Raw genomic sequence first — 13,110 nt, 5'->3', positions numbered from 1 at the left:
TCGCAGAGGACCAAGCTCTGATGTTACCATATAGAGTCAAATGTCTTCAAACTGGTCAACAAACACAGAAAGGTGACAAGAGGGAGGTGAGGGGACATTGAGAGTTACTGTCACCCCTTCTTGAAACAGAGATGGTTTCTGTAAATGTCGAGAGTGATCGAGAGAAAGATAAAGTTCCCTCAACTATATCAGCATAATCTTAGCAAGGTTAAATGTACAAAGGTGATTACATCGAGTGAAGCACTAAAAAAAATGGTTCACACTGCTGCCTCACAGCACCAGGGACCCGGGTTCGATTCCCAGCTTGGGTCACTGTCTGTGCAGAGTCTGCACATTCTCACCATGTCTGCGTGGGTTTCCTCCGGGTGCTCCGGTTTCCTCCCACATTCCAAAGATGTGCAGGTTCGGTGGATTGGCCATGCTAAATTGCCCCTTAGTGTCCAAAGATGGGCAGGTTAAGTGGATTGACCATGTTAAATTGGCCTTTAGTGCCTGAAGATGTGCAGGTGAAGTGGATTAACCATGCTTAATTGCCCCATATTGTCCCTTTGGACTGTGGGGGGAAACCGGAGCACCCGAAGGAAACCCACGCAGCCACGGGGAGAACATTCAGACACCGCACAGGCAGTGACCCAAGCCAGGAATTGAACCCGGGTCCCTGGCGCTGTGAGACAGCAGTGCTAACCCACTGTGCCACCATCCGGTGTGTCTATATTCATCAGAAGATCACGACCGCTGCTGTGGCCAATTTATGAGTAAAACAACAGATTGTATCCGAAAACCTTTCGCGGATGAAAGGACAGTCCTGTTTGGCTCTGCACTATACCTTGGTTTCATACAGGGCCATTAGCACGGCGAAGCTGGTTAGGTGTGTGCATTTGCAGGTGGTGTGTGTCTTGTTAGACTTTACCACGGTGCAGCCTTGGCTAGACCAATAGCTTCCGACTCCCGTGCGGTTCAAGGCGATGCAGACCACTTGCACGTGAGGCTTCTTCTCCTGGAGCAAGGAAATAAGAAAGTCAACTGTTTCTAGATTTTACCCAACAGACTGACACAGCGTTCGGTCCCCATGCAGGCCCGAGCAATGGCAGCATGATTCCACTCCCACCCTGCGCCCTTTACAACACAGTAAGAAGTCTCACAACACCAGGTTACAGTCCAACAGGTTTATTTGGTAGCAAATACCATAAGCTTTCGGATAAACCTGTTGGACTTTAACCTGGTGTTGTGAGACTTCTTACTGTGTTCACCCCAGTCCAACGCCGGCATCTCCACATCTTTACAACACAACCAGCTCCCACTCTTCCAATTGTCCTGGTGGCATGGCCCTGGTGAGGTGCGCAGAAGTGGTTACCAACTCTGTTGTGCGCCTTGAGGGAGGGCGATGGCCTAGTGGTATTATCGCTAGACTCTTAATCCAGAAACTCAGCTAATGTTCTAGGGACTCGAGTTCGAATCCCGCAGCTGGATGGAATTTGAATTCAATAAAAAATATCTGGAATTGAGAATCTGCTGATGACCATGAAACCCTTGTCGGGAAAACCCATCTGGTTCACTAATGTCCTTTAGGGAAGGAAATCTGCCATCCTTACCCGGTCTGGCCGACATGTGACTCCAGAGCCACAGCAATGTGGTTGACTCTCAACTGCCCTCGGGCAACTAGGGATGGGCAATAAATGCTGGCCCAGCGACGCCCATGTCCCATGAATGACTAAAAGAAAAACGTTAGCGCATGCTCGGATAAACCTTTGTCCTACACAGTATCTGTTCTCCCACAGTCTGAAAGACGTGCTGGTTAGGGTGCATTGGCCGTACTAAATTCTCCCTCAGTGTACCCGAACAGGTGCCGGAGTGTGGCAACTAGAGGATTTTCACAGTAACTTCATTGCAGTGTTAATGTAAGCCTTACTTGTGAAACTAATAAATAAACTTTAAAACTTTCAGTGAATCTCGAGGCCATAAATTCATCGTTAATAAATCCAACAGGGAATGCAGGAGAAATATCTTTACCCAGAGAGAAGTTAGAATGTGGAACATAGAATCCCTCAGAAGCCATTCAGCCCATTAAGCCCATTCTATCATCACGAGGGGACATAGGTTCCTGGTCAGGGACAGGAGGTTTCGGGGGGATGTGAGGAAAAACATTTTTACCCAGAAGGTGGCGAAAGTCTGGAACGTGCTGCCTCAGAGGGTGGTGGAGGCGGGTTGCCTCACATCCCATAAAAAGTACCTGGATGAGCACTTGGCACGTCATAACATTCAGGGCTATGGGCCAAGCGCTGGTAAATGGGATTAGGTGGGAGGTCAGGTTTTTCCTGCAGAATGACCTTTTCTGCACTGTATGATTCTATTGAGCCTGCACTGACAACAATCCCACCCAGGCCCTATCCCCATAATGCATTTATTTATCCTGCTAATCCCCCTGACCCTAAGGGGCAATTTAGCATGGCCAATCCACCTAACCTGGACATCTTTGGACACTAAGGGACAATTTAGCATGGCCAATCCACCTAACCCAGACATCTTTGGACACTAAAGGCCAATCCACTTAACCTGGACATCTTTGGACAATCCATCTAACCTGGACACCTATGGACACTGAGGAACAATTTAGCATGGCCAATCCACCTAACCTGCAAATCTTTGGACCGTGGGAGGAAACCTATGCAGACATGGAGAGACCGTGCAAACACCACACGGACAGTGACCCGAGGCCGGAATTAAACCCAGGTCCCTGGCGCCTAACCACTGTGCCACCCTTGCCCCTACAAGGCATAATGGAGACAAACAGTTTTGTTGTATTTAAGTGGACCATGTTGCACGTGAGGTGGAGAGAAATGGAAGAACTTGCTGATCGAATGAAGGAGGCTGCTGTGGGGTAGAATAGTCACTTGGGCTGAATGGCCTCACTCTTTGCCGCAGCTCGCCTCAACACCTCACTAACCTTCTCATTTTGGAACGTGATGTTGATGGGCTTGGCGAGGGGCTGTTGGCTTTTGCGCGTCGAGGTCACAGTCAGGATGTGGGAGTTCAGCTGCAGGTCGGTCCCCGGGTGATCCAAGGAACCATTTAGCACCAAGTCCATCTCAGAAAAAGCGATCAGCGCCACTCCAGCCAATCCTGCCAGCAGAAAGTCAACCGTCAACATACCATCCCAGCCACACAGGTTCCTATAGCAACAGCTCCGTCCCAGCCCATTTTACTTCATTTCACACTGTCAGAGGGTCAGTACTGAGGGAGTGCCGCACTGTCAGAGGGTCAGTACTGAGGGAGTGCTGCACCGTCAGAGGGTCAGTACTGAGGGAGTGCTGCACGGTCAGAGGGTCAGTACTGAGGCAGTGTTGCACTGTCAGAGGGTCAGTGCTGAGGGAGTTCCGCACTGTCAGAGGGTCAGTGCTGAGGGAGAGCCGCACTGTCAGAGGGTCAGTGCTGAGGGAGTGCTGCACTGTCAGAGGGTCAGTACTGAGGGAGTGCTGCACTGTCAGAGGGTCAGTACTGAGGGAGTGCTGCACTGTCAGAGGGTCAGTGCTGAGGGAGTGCCACACTGTCAGGGGGTCAGCACTGAGGGAGTGCCACACTGTCACAGGGTCAGTACTGAGGGAGAGCCGCACTGTCAGAGGGTCAGTACTGAGGGAGTGCCGCACTGTCAGAGGGTCAGTGCTGAGGGGGTGCCGCACTGTCAGAGGGTCAGTGCTGAGGGAGTGCCGCACTATCAGAGGGTCAGTGCTGAGGGAGTGCCGCACTGTCAGAGGCTCAGTACTGAGGGAGTGCCGCACTGTCAGAGGGTCAGTACTGAGGGAGTGCTGCACTGTCAGAGGGTCAGTGCTGAGGGAGTGCTGCACTGTCAGAGGGTCAGTGCTGAGGGAGTGCCGCACTGTCACAGGGTCAGTACTGAGGGAGTGCCGCACTGTCACAGGGTCAGTACTGAGGGAGTGCCGCACTGTCAGAGGGTCAGTACTGAGGGAGTTCCGCACTGTCAGAGGGTCAGTGCTGAGGGAGAGCCGCACTGTCAGAGGGTCAGTGCTGAGGGAGTGCTGCACTGTCAGAGGGTCAGTACTGAGGGAGTGCCGCACTGTCAGAGGGTCAGTACTGAGGGAGTGCCGCACTGTCAGAGGGTCAGTACTGAGGGAGTGCCGCACTGTCAGAGGGTCAGTACTGAGGGAGTGCCGCACTGTCAGAGGGTCAGTGCTGAGGGAGTGCCGCACTGTCAGAGGGTCAGTGCTGAGGGAGTGCTGCACTGTCAGAGGGTCAGTACTGAGGGAGTGCTGCACTGTCAGAGGGTCAGTACTGAGGGAGTGCTGCACTGTCAGAGGGTCAGTACTGAGGGAGTGCTGCACTGTCAGAGGGTCAGTACTGAGGGAGAGCCGCACTGTCAGAGGGTCAGTACTGAGGGAGTGCTGCACTGTCAGAGGGTCAGTACTGAGGGAGTGCTGCACTGTCAGAGGGTCAGTACTGAGGGAGTGCTGCACTGTCAGAGGGTCAGTACTGAGGGAGTGCTGCACTGTCAGAGGGTCAGTACTGAGGGAGTGCCGCACTGTCAGAGGGTCAGTACTGAGGGAGTGCTGCACTGTCAGAGGGTCAGTACTGAGGGAGTGCTGCACTGTCAGAGGGTCAGTACTGAGGGAGTGCTGCACTGTCAGAGGGTCAGTGCTGAGGGAGTGCCGCACTGTCAGAGGGTCAGTACTGAGGGAGTGCCGCACTGTCAGAGGCTCAGTACTGAGGAAGTGCCGCACTGTCAGAGGGTCAGTGCTGAGGGAGTGCTGCACTGTCAGAGGGTCAGTACTGAGGGAGTGCTGCACTGTCAGAGGGTCAGTACTGAGGGAGAGCCGCACTGTCAGAGGGTCAGTACTGAGGGAGTGCCGCACTGTCAGAGGCTCAGTACTGAGGGAGTGCCGCACTGTCAGAGGCTCAGTACTGAGGGAGTGCCGCACTGTCAGAGGTATTGTCTGGAGTTTTATGGAGGTGACAGGATTCTCAGCCCCGGATAGCTGGCTAGAATCCCCCGTTGCCTCTTTCCTATGAGGAAAGCCACACCATCTGATAGACTCACAGTGGACTTTCGCCCCGGGATCAGTGACACCAGGGCATGGGCTGCCAAACAACCGGAGTATGTAAACTCTGGATGAACAACAGCGCCACTGGGAAGCAGTGGCCACTGCCAATATGAACCCCACCCGAAGCCCAGGATTGTCAAAGAACAAAGAAAATTAAAGCACAGGAACAGGCTCTTCAGCCCTCCAAGCCTGCACCGACCATGCTGCCCGACTTAACTAAAACCCCCTACCCTTCCGGGGACCATATCCCTCCATTCCCATCCTATTCATGTATTTTTCCAGATGCCCCTTAAAACTCACTATCGTATCTGCTTCCACTCCCTCCCCCGGCAACGAGTTCCAGGCACCCACCACCCTCTGTGTAAAAAACTTGCCTCGTACATCTCCTTTAAACCTTGCCCCTCACACCTTAAACATGTGCCCCTCGTAATTGACTCTTCCACCCTGGGAAAAAGCTTCTGACTATCCACTCTGTCCATGCCCCTCATAATCTTGTCGACTTCGATCAGGTCGTCCCTCAACCTCCGTTGTTCCACTGAGAACAAACCAAGTTTCTCCAACCTCTCCTCATAGCTAATGCCCTCCATACCAGGCAACATCCTGGTAAATCTTTTCTGTACCCTCTCCAAAGCCTCCATATCCTTCTGCTAGTGTGGCGACCAGAATTGAACAGTATATTCCAAATGCGGCCTAACTAAGGTTCTATAAAGCTGCAACATAACTTGCCAATTTTTAAACTCAATGCCTCGGCCGATGAAGGCAAGCATGCCGTATGCATTCTTGACTACCTTCTCTACCTGCATTGCCACTTTCAGTGACCTGTGCACCTGTACACCCAGATCCCTTTGCCTATCAATACTCTTAAGGGTTCTGCCATTTACTGTATATTTCCTATTTGTATTAGATCTTCCAAAATGCATTACCTCACATTTGTCCGGAGTAAACTCCATCTGCCATCTCTCCGCCCAAGTCTCCAACTGATCTATATCCTGCTGTATCCTCTGATGGTCCTCATCGGTATCCACAAATCCACCAACCTTTGTGTCGTCCACAAACTCATGAATCAATCCAGTTACATTTTCCTCCAAATCATTTATATATGTTACAAACAGCAAGGGTCCCAGCACTGATCCCTGAGGAACACCACTTGTCACAGTCCTCCATTCAGAAACGCACCCTTCACTGCTACCCTCTGTCTTCTTTGACCAAGCCAGTTTTGTATCCACCTTGTCAGCTCACCTCTGATCCCATGCGACTTCACCTTCTGCGCCAGTCTGCCATGAGGGACCTTGTCAAAGGCCTTACTGGAGTCCATGTAGACAACATCCACTGCCCAACCTCATCAATCACCCTTGTCACTTCCTCGAAAAACTTGATCAAGTTCGTGAGACACGACCTCCCCTTCACAAAACCATGTTGCCTCTCATTAATACGTCCACTTATTTCCAAGTGGGAGTAAATGCTGTCTCGAAGAATCCTCTCCAATAATTTCCCTACCACTGACGTAAGGCTCACCGGCCTGTAATCACCTGGATTATTCTTGCTACCCTTCCTAAACAAAGGAACAACAATCCTCCGGGACCTCCCTGTAGCCAAGAGTGTAGTGTCATAGGTTTCCTACAGGGCAGAAAGAGACCATTTGGCCCACTGAATCTGTTCTGACTCTCTAACAGAGCATCCCACCCAGGCCCTATCCCCGTAACCCCACATATTTACCCCACTAATCCTCCGAACCTACATAATTTTGGACACTAAACGGAAATTTAGAATGGACAATCCACCTAACCCACACATCTTTGGACACTAAGGGGCAATTTAGCATGGCCAATCCCCCTAACCTGCACATCTTTGGACACTAAGGGGCAATTTAGAATGGCCAATTTACCTAACCTGCACATCTTTGGACACTAAGGGGCAATTTAGAATGGCCAATCCACCTAACCTGCACATCTTTGGACACTAAGGGGCAATTTAGAATGGCCAATCCACCTAACCTGCACATCTTTGGACACTAAGGGGCAATTTAGCATGGCCAATCCACCTAACCTGCACATCTTTGGACACTAAGGGGCAATTTAGAATGGCCAATCCACCTAACCTGCACATCTTTGGACACTAAGGGGCAATTTAGAATGGCCAATCCACCTAACCTGCACATCTTTGGACACTAAGGGGCAATTTAGAATGGCCAATCCACCTAATCTATACATCGTTGGACAGGGAGGGGCAAATGGGGCGGCACGGTGGCACAGTGGTTAACACTGCTGCCTCACAGCGCCAGGGACCCAGGTTTGATTCCCGGCTTGGGTTACTGTCTGTGTGGAGTTTCCACGTTCTCCGTGTCCGCGTGGGTTTCCTCCGGGTGCTCCGGTTTCCTCCCACAGTCCAAAAAGACGTGCTGGTTAGGTGAATTGCCCGTGCTAAATTCTCCCTCAGTGTACCCGAACAGGCGCTGGTGTGGCGCGATTAGGGGATTTACACAGAAACTTAATTGCAGTGTTAACGTAAGCCTACTTGTGACAAATAAATAAACTTTAAATTTAGCATGGCCAATCCATCTAACCTGCACATCTTTGGACACTAAGGGGCAATTTAGCACGGCCAATCCACCTCACCTGCACATCTTTGGACCTTGGGAGGAAACTGGAGCACCTGGAGGAAACCCATGCAGAGACGGGGAGAATGTGCGGACTCCACATTGACAGTCACCCGAAGCTGGAATTGAACTCGGGTCCCTGACGCTGTGAGGCTGCAGTGCTAACGTGTTGAGTTAATACCAGCAACGGTGCAGTGAGGCCTTCAAAAGTGGGCTGCCCACAAACTGGCTGCTTGATTCCTCACAACACAACAGAGACTACACTTCAAAAATATTCCACTGTCAGTAAAGCATTGAAGGAAATTCCTCCTCTCATTCTATCCCATGGTGTTTGATCAGCGTCGAGCTTGGAACATCCCCCGAGTGTCCTGGTCTTCATTACTCCCTCAACAGACATCACAAAACACTGAGCAAATCGTCATTCACCTCAGCTTTCGACAGCTGGACCTCTCTCGTGCATCGATTCTCGACCACAGTTGCCAACTGGGCTGAATTTCTGATAAAACCGATGATATAAAACTGCTCAGACTTAACCACGGAAGCAACACATTTTGGAGATAAGCTGCACAATTTTTTGCACCATTTGATTAGAATCAGATGAGCTGTTGCTTTGTGTAAATCGAATGTAAACTTTAAATCACCAGCTCTGCTCCGAGAAGGCCTTCAGTGTCAGCCAGTTGCGTATGGAGATTTGCGATGGTGATTGTGGGAAGGTGGCACGGTGGTTAGCACTGCTGCCTCACAGCGCCAGGGAGCCAGGTTCGATTCTCGGCCTGGGTCACTGTCGGTGCGGAGTCTGCACGTTCTCCCCGTGTCTGCGTAGATTTCCTCCGGGTGCTCCGGTTTCCTCCCACAGTCCGAAAGACGTGCTGGTTAGGGTGCATTGGCCGTGCTAAATTCTCCCTCAGTGAACCCGAACGAGCGTCGGAGTGTGGCGACTAGGGGATTTTCACAGTAGCTTCACTGCAGTGTTAATAGAATCCCTACAGTGCAGAAGGAGGCCATTCAGCCCATCAAGTCTGCCCTGACAACAATCCCACCCAAAACCCTAATCCCCCTGATACTAAGGTGCAATTTAGCAAACGTGCAAACTCCACACAAACAGTGACCCTCGGTCGGGAATCGAACCCGGGTTCCTGGCGTTGTGAGGCAGCAGCGCTAACCACTGTGCCACCCGAAATACCTGCAGGATGCAACGATTCCCATTCTGTCTGCTGCTGCAAAGCCCCAGTTTGTGTCCCAGTAAGCCTACTTGTGACTAATAAATAAAGGTTTGGACACAGGGCAGAGAGGGGGAGGCCTGCCACACAGGGTTGTGAAGGAGCCACTTTTGGGGGTTGATTCTGAGGGGGGGGATGAATCCTGCAAACCGATGGGTGGGTTTGGCCAAAGGATATCCCTGGGAACGTTACAGCCATGGCTGCAAGCATTCGAGATGAGGAACTGAAACGGGGATTACCAGAATCTTCTCTGTCCCTGACCGCCCTCCAGTGAATGTCCAGTTGGTTGCCCTTCGCTGAGAGCGAGGTTGTCTCCATGTCTGAAATGTTGTGTCCTCGTATCACCTCCATTTGAACTTCTGTGGAAACAAAAAAACAAGATTGGTAAACTACCACAAAAGTGAGACCCTGGAGGTTCCATCACATGACCTCCCCCCCTCCCCCCCCACCCCACCCCCACCCCCCCCAACTCTCCAGCCTTGTGACACATTGCCTTCCTATGCTAATTGGACTCATTACCCAATTGGACCCAAAAGGTTGTGAACCTGTGGAATTTGCGACCCCAAAGTGTGGTGGAGTAAATTTAAGGAGGAGTTGGACAGATTTTTAACTGGTAATGGGTTGAAAGGTTATGGGGAGCGGGCAGGAAAATGGGGGATGAGAATCATATCAGCCATGATCGAATGGCGGAGCAGACTCGATGGGCCGAATGGCCTCATTCTGCTCCTATATCTTATGAACTTATGACGTTTGACTGCCAGCCATTCATCCCACACCCCCCACCCTCCATGCTCGACATTTCTATATCTGGCAAAGAGAACTGTTCTAAAACATTGACAAAGAAAGACGCACACACACAAACTTTTTCAATGTACCTATGATTTTGTTTTTCTCCTGGTTTGTCCCGGAGATTGATCTTCTGATCCTGAAGAGTCCAGGCCTATCTTGGAGGGTTGGAAATGTGATCATAAAACCATAAGATATAGGAGCAGAATTAGGTCACTCGGCCCATCGAGTCTGCTCCGCCATTCAATCATGGCTGATATTTTTCTCATCCCCATTCTCCTGCCTTTTCCCATAACCCCTGATCCCCTTATTGTTCTATCTCTGTCTTAAAGACACTCAATGACCTGGCCTCCACAGCCTTCTGTGGCAATGAGTTTGATAGATTCACTACCCTCTGGCTGAAGAAATTCGTCCTCATCTGATGTACCTCTGAGGCTGTATAAGGCTCTGGTCAGACCCCATTGTGAGCGGTTTTGGGCCCCATATCTAATGCAGGATGTGCTGGCCTTGGAAAGGGTCCAGAGGAGGTTTACAAGAATGATCCCTGGAATGAAGAGCTTGTCGCATGAGGAACGGTTGAGGACTCTGGGTCTGTACTCGTTGGAGTTTATAGATGAGGGGGTTCTTATTGAAACTTACAGGACACTGTGAGGCCTGGATAGAGTAGAAATGGAGAGGATGTTTCCACTAGTAGGAAAAACTAGAACCAGAGGGCACAACCTCAGGCTAAAGAGACAAGCCTTTAAAACAGAGATGAGGAGGAATTTCTTCAGCCAGAGAGTGGTGAATCTGTGGAACTCTTTGCCGCAGAAGGCTGTGGAGGCCAGGTCATTGAGTGTCTTTAAGACAGAGATAGGTAGGTTCTTGATTAATAAGGGGATCGGGGGTTATGGGGAAAAGGCAGGAGAATGGGGATGAGAAAAATATCAGCCATGATTGAATGGCAGAGCAGACTCGATGTGCCGAGTGGCCTAATTCTGCTCTTATGTCTTATGGCCTTATTTCAGTTTTAAAGGAGCGTCCCTTCACTCTGAGGTTGTGCCCTCGAGTTCTAGTCTCTACCAGAGACTAGAAACATCCTCTCTACATCCACTCTATCCAGGCCGCTCAGCATTCTGTAAGTGATATATGTATGTTGAGGGTTTGGGGTGTGCAATGCCCCTTTAAGAGTGCATGTCATGTGACCCCTGAGGTGGGGCAAGCTCCGCCCAGGATGGAACCTGGTTAAGAAGTCTAGGTTCTGACTGTGGACTGTGCATGCCTGTAATAAATTCCCCGGTGTTTAAGTTAAGAAGCTGACTTTGTGGTTCTTCTGTACCTTACCTCGATAAGTACATCTATAATAGGAAACTCTAGACAAAGGTTGTGGGGAGAGGGGGTGCAAATCTCTGTGGTAGCACAGCCTGAACAGTGAAGTTAACTCTATGGGCGGGATTTTCCAGCTGCACTCGCCCGAAGACTGGAAAAATCCCGCCTGAGGTCAGCGGACCTTGGCATGGTATGTGTCCCGCACGCTACAATTCCCATGGCGGGCGGGACTGGAAAATTCCACCATCTATCTGTGTACCAGACACAGGTTGGACCATGGGTGGGAATTTCTGGCCTTGGAGCGAGTGTGGCCGGAAAATCCCGCCCGTTGTCTTTCCGAGAACAGGGTGACCAAAACTGGACACAACACTCCAAGTGGGGCCTCACCAACGATTTATACAACTGTGACATAGGGTGAATTTTACTGTCCCGTCTGCCAGAGGAATTGGACCATGGAAAGGTGCATTGACCTAGTGTGGGATTTTCCGGTTTCGGGGCGAGAGTGGCGGGAGAATCCCACACAAGTCCTATGCTCAATGCCCTGGCTGATGAAGGCCAGTGGGCTAAGTGCCTTCTTCACCACCCAATCTACCTGTGTTGAGATGACCTTCATGGATAAACTCAGCCGGTCCGGGAATTGAACCCACGCTGTTGCCATCGCTCTGCATCACTAACCAACCGTCCAGCCAACTGAGCTAAACCCACACCCTATGCTTTTACCTATGTTGCCAAAGGACACATTCTTTTTTTCCTGGTTGCTAAGCGAGTACGTCACGGCCATCACTGACTTTTCCATGGTCTGCAGGGACACATCCAGAGCTTTCTGCCGATCCTGCACTCCCATATTGTCCATCAGGGAATGATTTCTCAGGAGCCCGTCGGTCATCGATGTGAGATCCTGCGGGAATCAACAGACCTAACGTCAGTGCAGCCGCAGCCGACTTATTTAAGGACAACTACCCTGCGTTCCCGCTCCAAATTCCAATTCATCCACTTGCAGCAACAGAGTGCAGCATGTAATAAAAAAGGCAAAGAGGATGTTAGCATTTATTGCAAAGGGACTGGAGTATAAAAGCAGAGAAATGTTGATGCAATTGTACAGGGTGTTGCTGAGACCATATCTGGAGCATTCTGTCCAGTTTTGGGCTCCTGATTCGAGGAAGGATTTGATTTGATTTATTATTGTCACATGTATTAGTATACAGTGAAAAGTATAGTTTCTTGTGTGCTATACAGACAAAGCATACCATTCATAGAGAAGGAAAGGAGAGAGTGCAGAATGCAGTGTTACAGTCATAGCTAGGGTGTAGAGAAAGATCAACTTAATGCAAGGTAAGTCCATTCAAAAGTCTGACAGCAGCAGGGAAGAAGCTGTTCTTGTTAGTATGTGACCACAGACTTTTGTATCTTTTTCCCGATGGAAGAGAGAACGTCTGGGGTGCGTGGGGTCCCTAATTATGCCGGCTGCTTTGCCGAGGCAGCGGGAAGTGTAGACAGAGTCAATGGATGGGAGGCTGGTTTGCGTGATGGATTGGGCTACATTCACGACCCTTTGTAGTTTCTTGCGGTCTTGGGCAGGGCAGGAGCTATACCAAGCTGTGATACAACCAGAAAGAATGCTTTCTATGGTGTATCTGTAAAAGTTGGTGAGAGTTGTAGCTGACATGCCAAATTTCCTTAGTCTTCTGAGAAAGTACAGGCGTTGGTGGATTTTCTTAACTATAGCGTCGGCATGGGGAGACCAGGACAGGTTGTTGGTGATCTAGACACTTAAAAACTTGAAGCTCTCGACCATTTCTACTTCATCCCCGTTGATGTAGACAGGGGCATGTTCTCCACTTCCTGAAGTCGATGACTATCTTGTTTTGTTGACATTGAGGGAGAGATTATTGTTGCCGCACCAGTTCACCAGATTCTCTATCTCATTCCTGTACTCTGTCTCATCATTGTTTGAGATCCGACCCACTACGGTGGTGTCATCAGCAAACTTGTAAAGGATGTGGTGGCGGTGGAGGCAGGTCAGAGGAGGTTCACCAGATTGATTCCGGGGATGAAGGGGTTGACGTGTGAGGAGAGATTAAACAGTTTGGGTTTGTACTTGCTGGAGTTGAGAAGGATGAGAGGGGATCTGATCGAGGAATATAAA

At 50.3% G+C, this 13,110-nt stretch overlaps 1 protein-coding gene across 3 annotated transcripts in view; it reads right to left on the bottom strand.

Annotated features, from left to right (window-relative positions):
• Positions 1-13,110, bottom strand: part of LOC144507669 (adhesion G protein-coupled receptor E3-like) — a 102,073-nt gene that overhangs the window by 24,134 nt on the left and 64,829 nt on the right. For all 3 annotated transcript variants that reach the window (XM_078234825.1, XM_078234826.1, XM_078234828.1), the window contains 4 exons: positions 11,685-11,862; positions 9,110-9,229; positions 2,945-3,120; positions 827-997 (listed from right to left, as the gene is read on the bottom strand). In XM_078234825.1, the coding sequence (XP_078090951.1) occupies positions 827-997; positions 2,945-3,120; positions 9,110-9,229; positions 11,685-11,862 (645 nt within the window). The remainder of the gene's footprint in view (positions 1-826; positions 998-2,944; positions 3,121-9,109; positions 9,230-11,684; positions 11,863-13,110) is intronic.

This window comes from Mustelus asterias, chromosome 19, assembly GCF_964213995.1.
Source record: "Mustelus asterias chromosome 19, sMusAst1.hap1.1, whole genome shotgun sequence".
NCBI lineage: Eukaryota > Metazoa > Chordata > Chondrichthyes > Carcharhiniformes > Triakidae > Mustelus > Mustelus asterias.
Note: the sequence above shows the minus strand (reverse complement) of the source record. Positions and strands in the feature narration are given on the sequence as shown.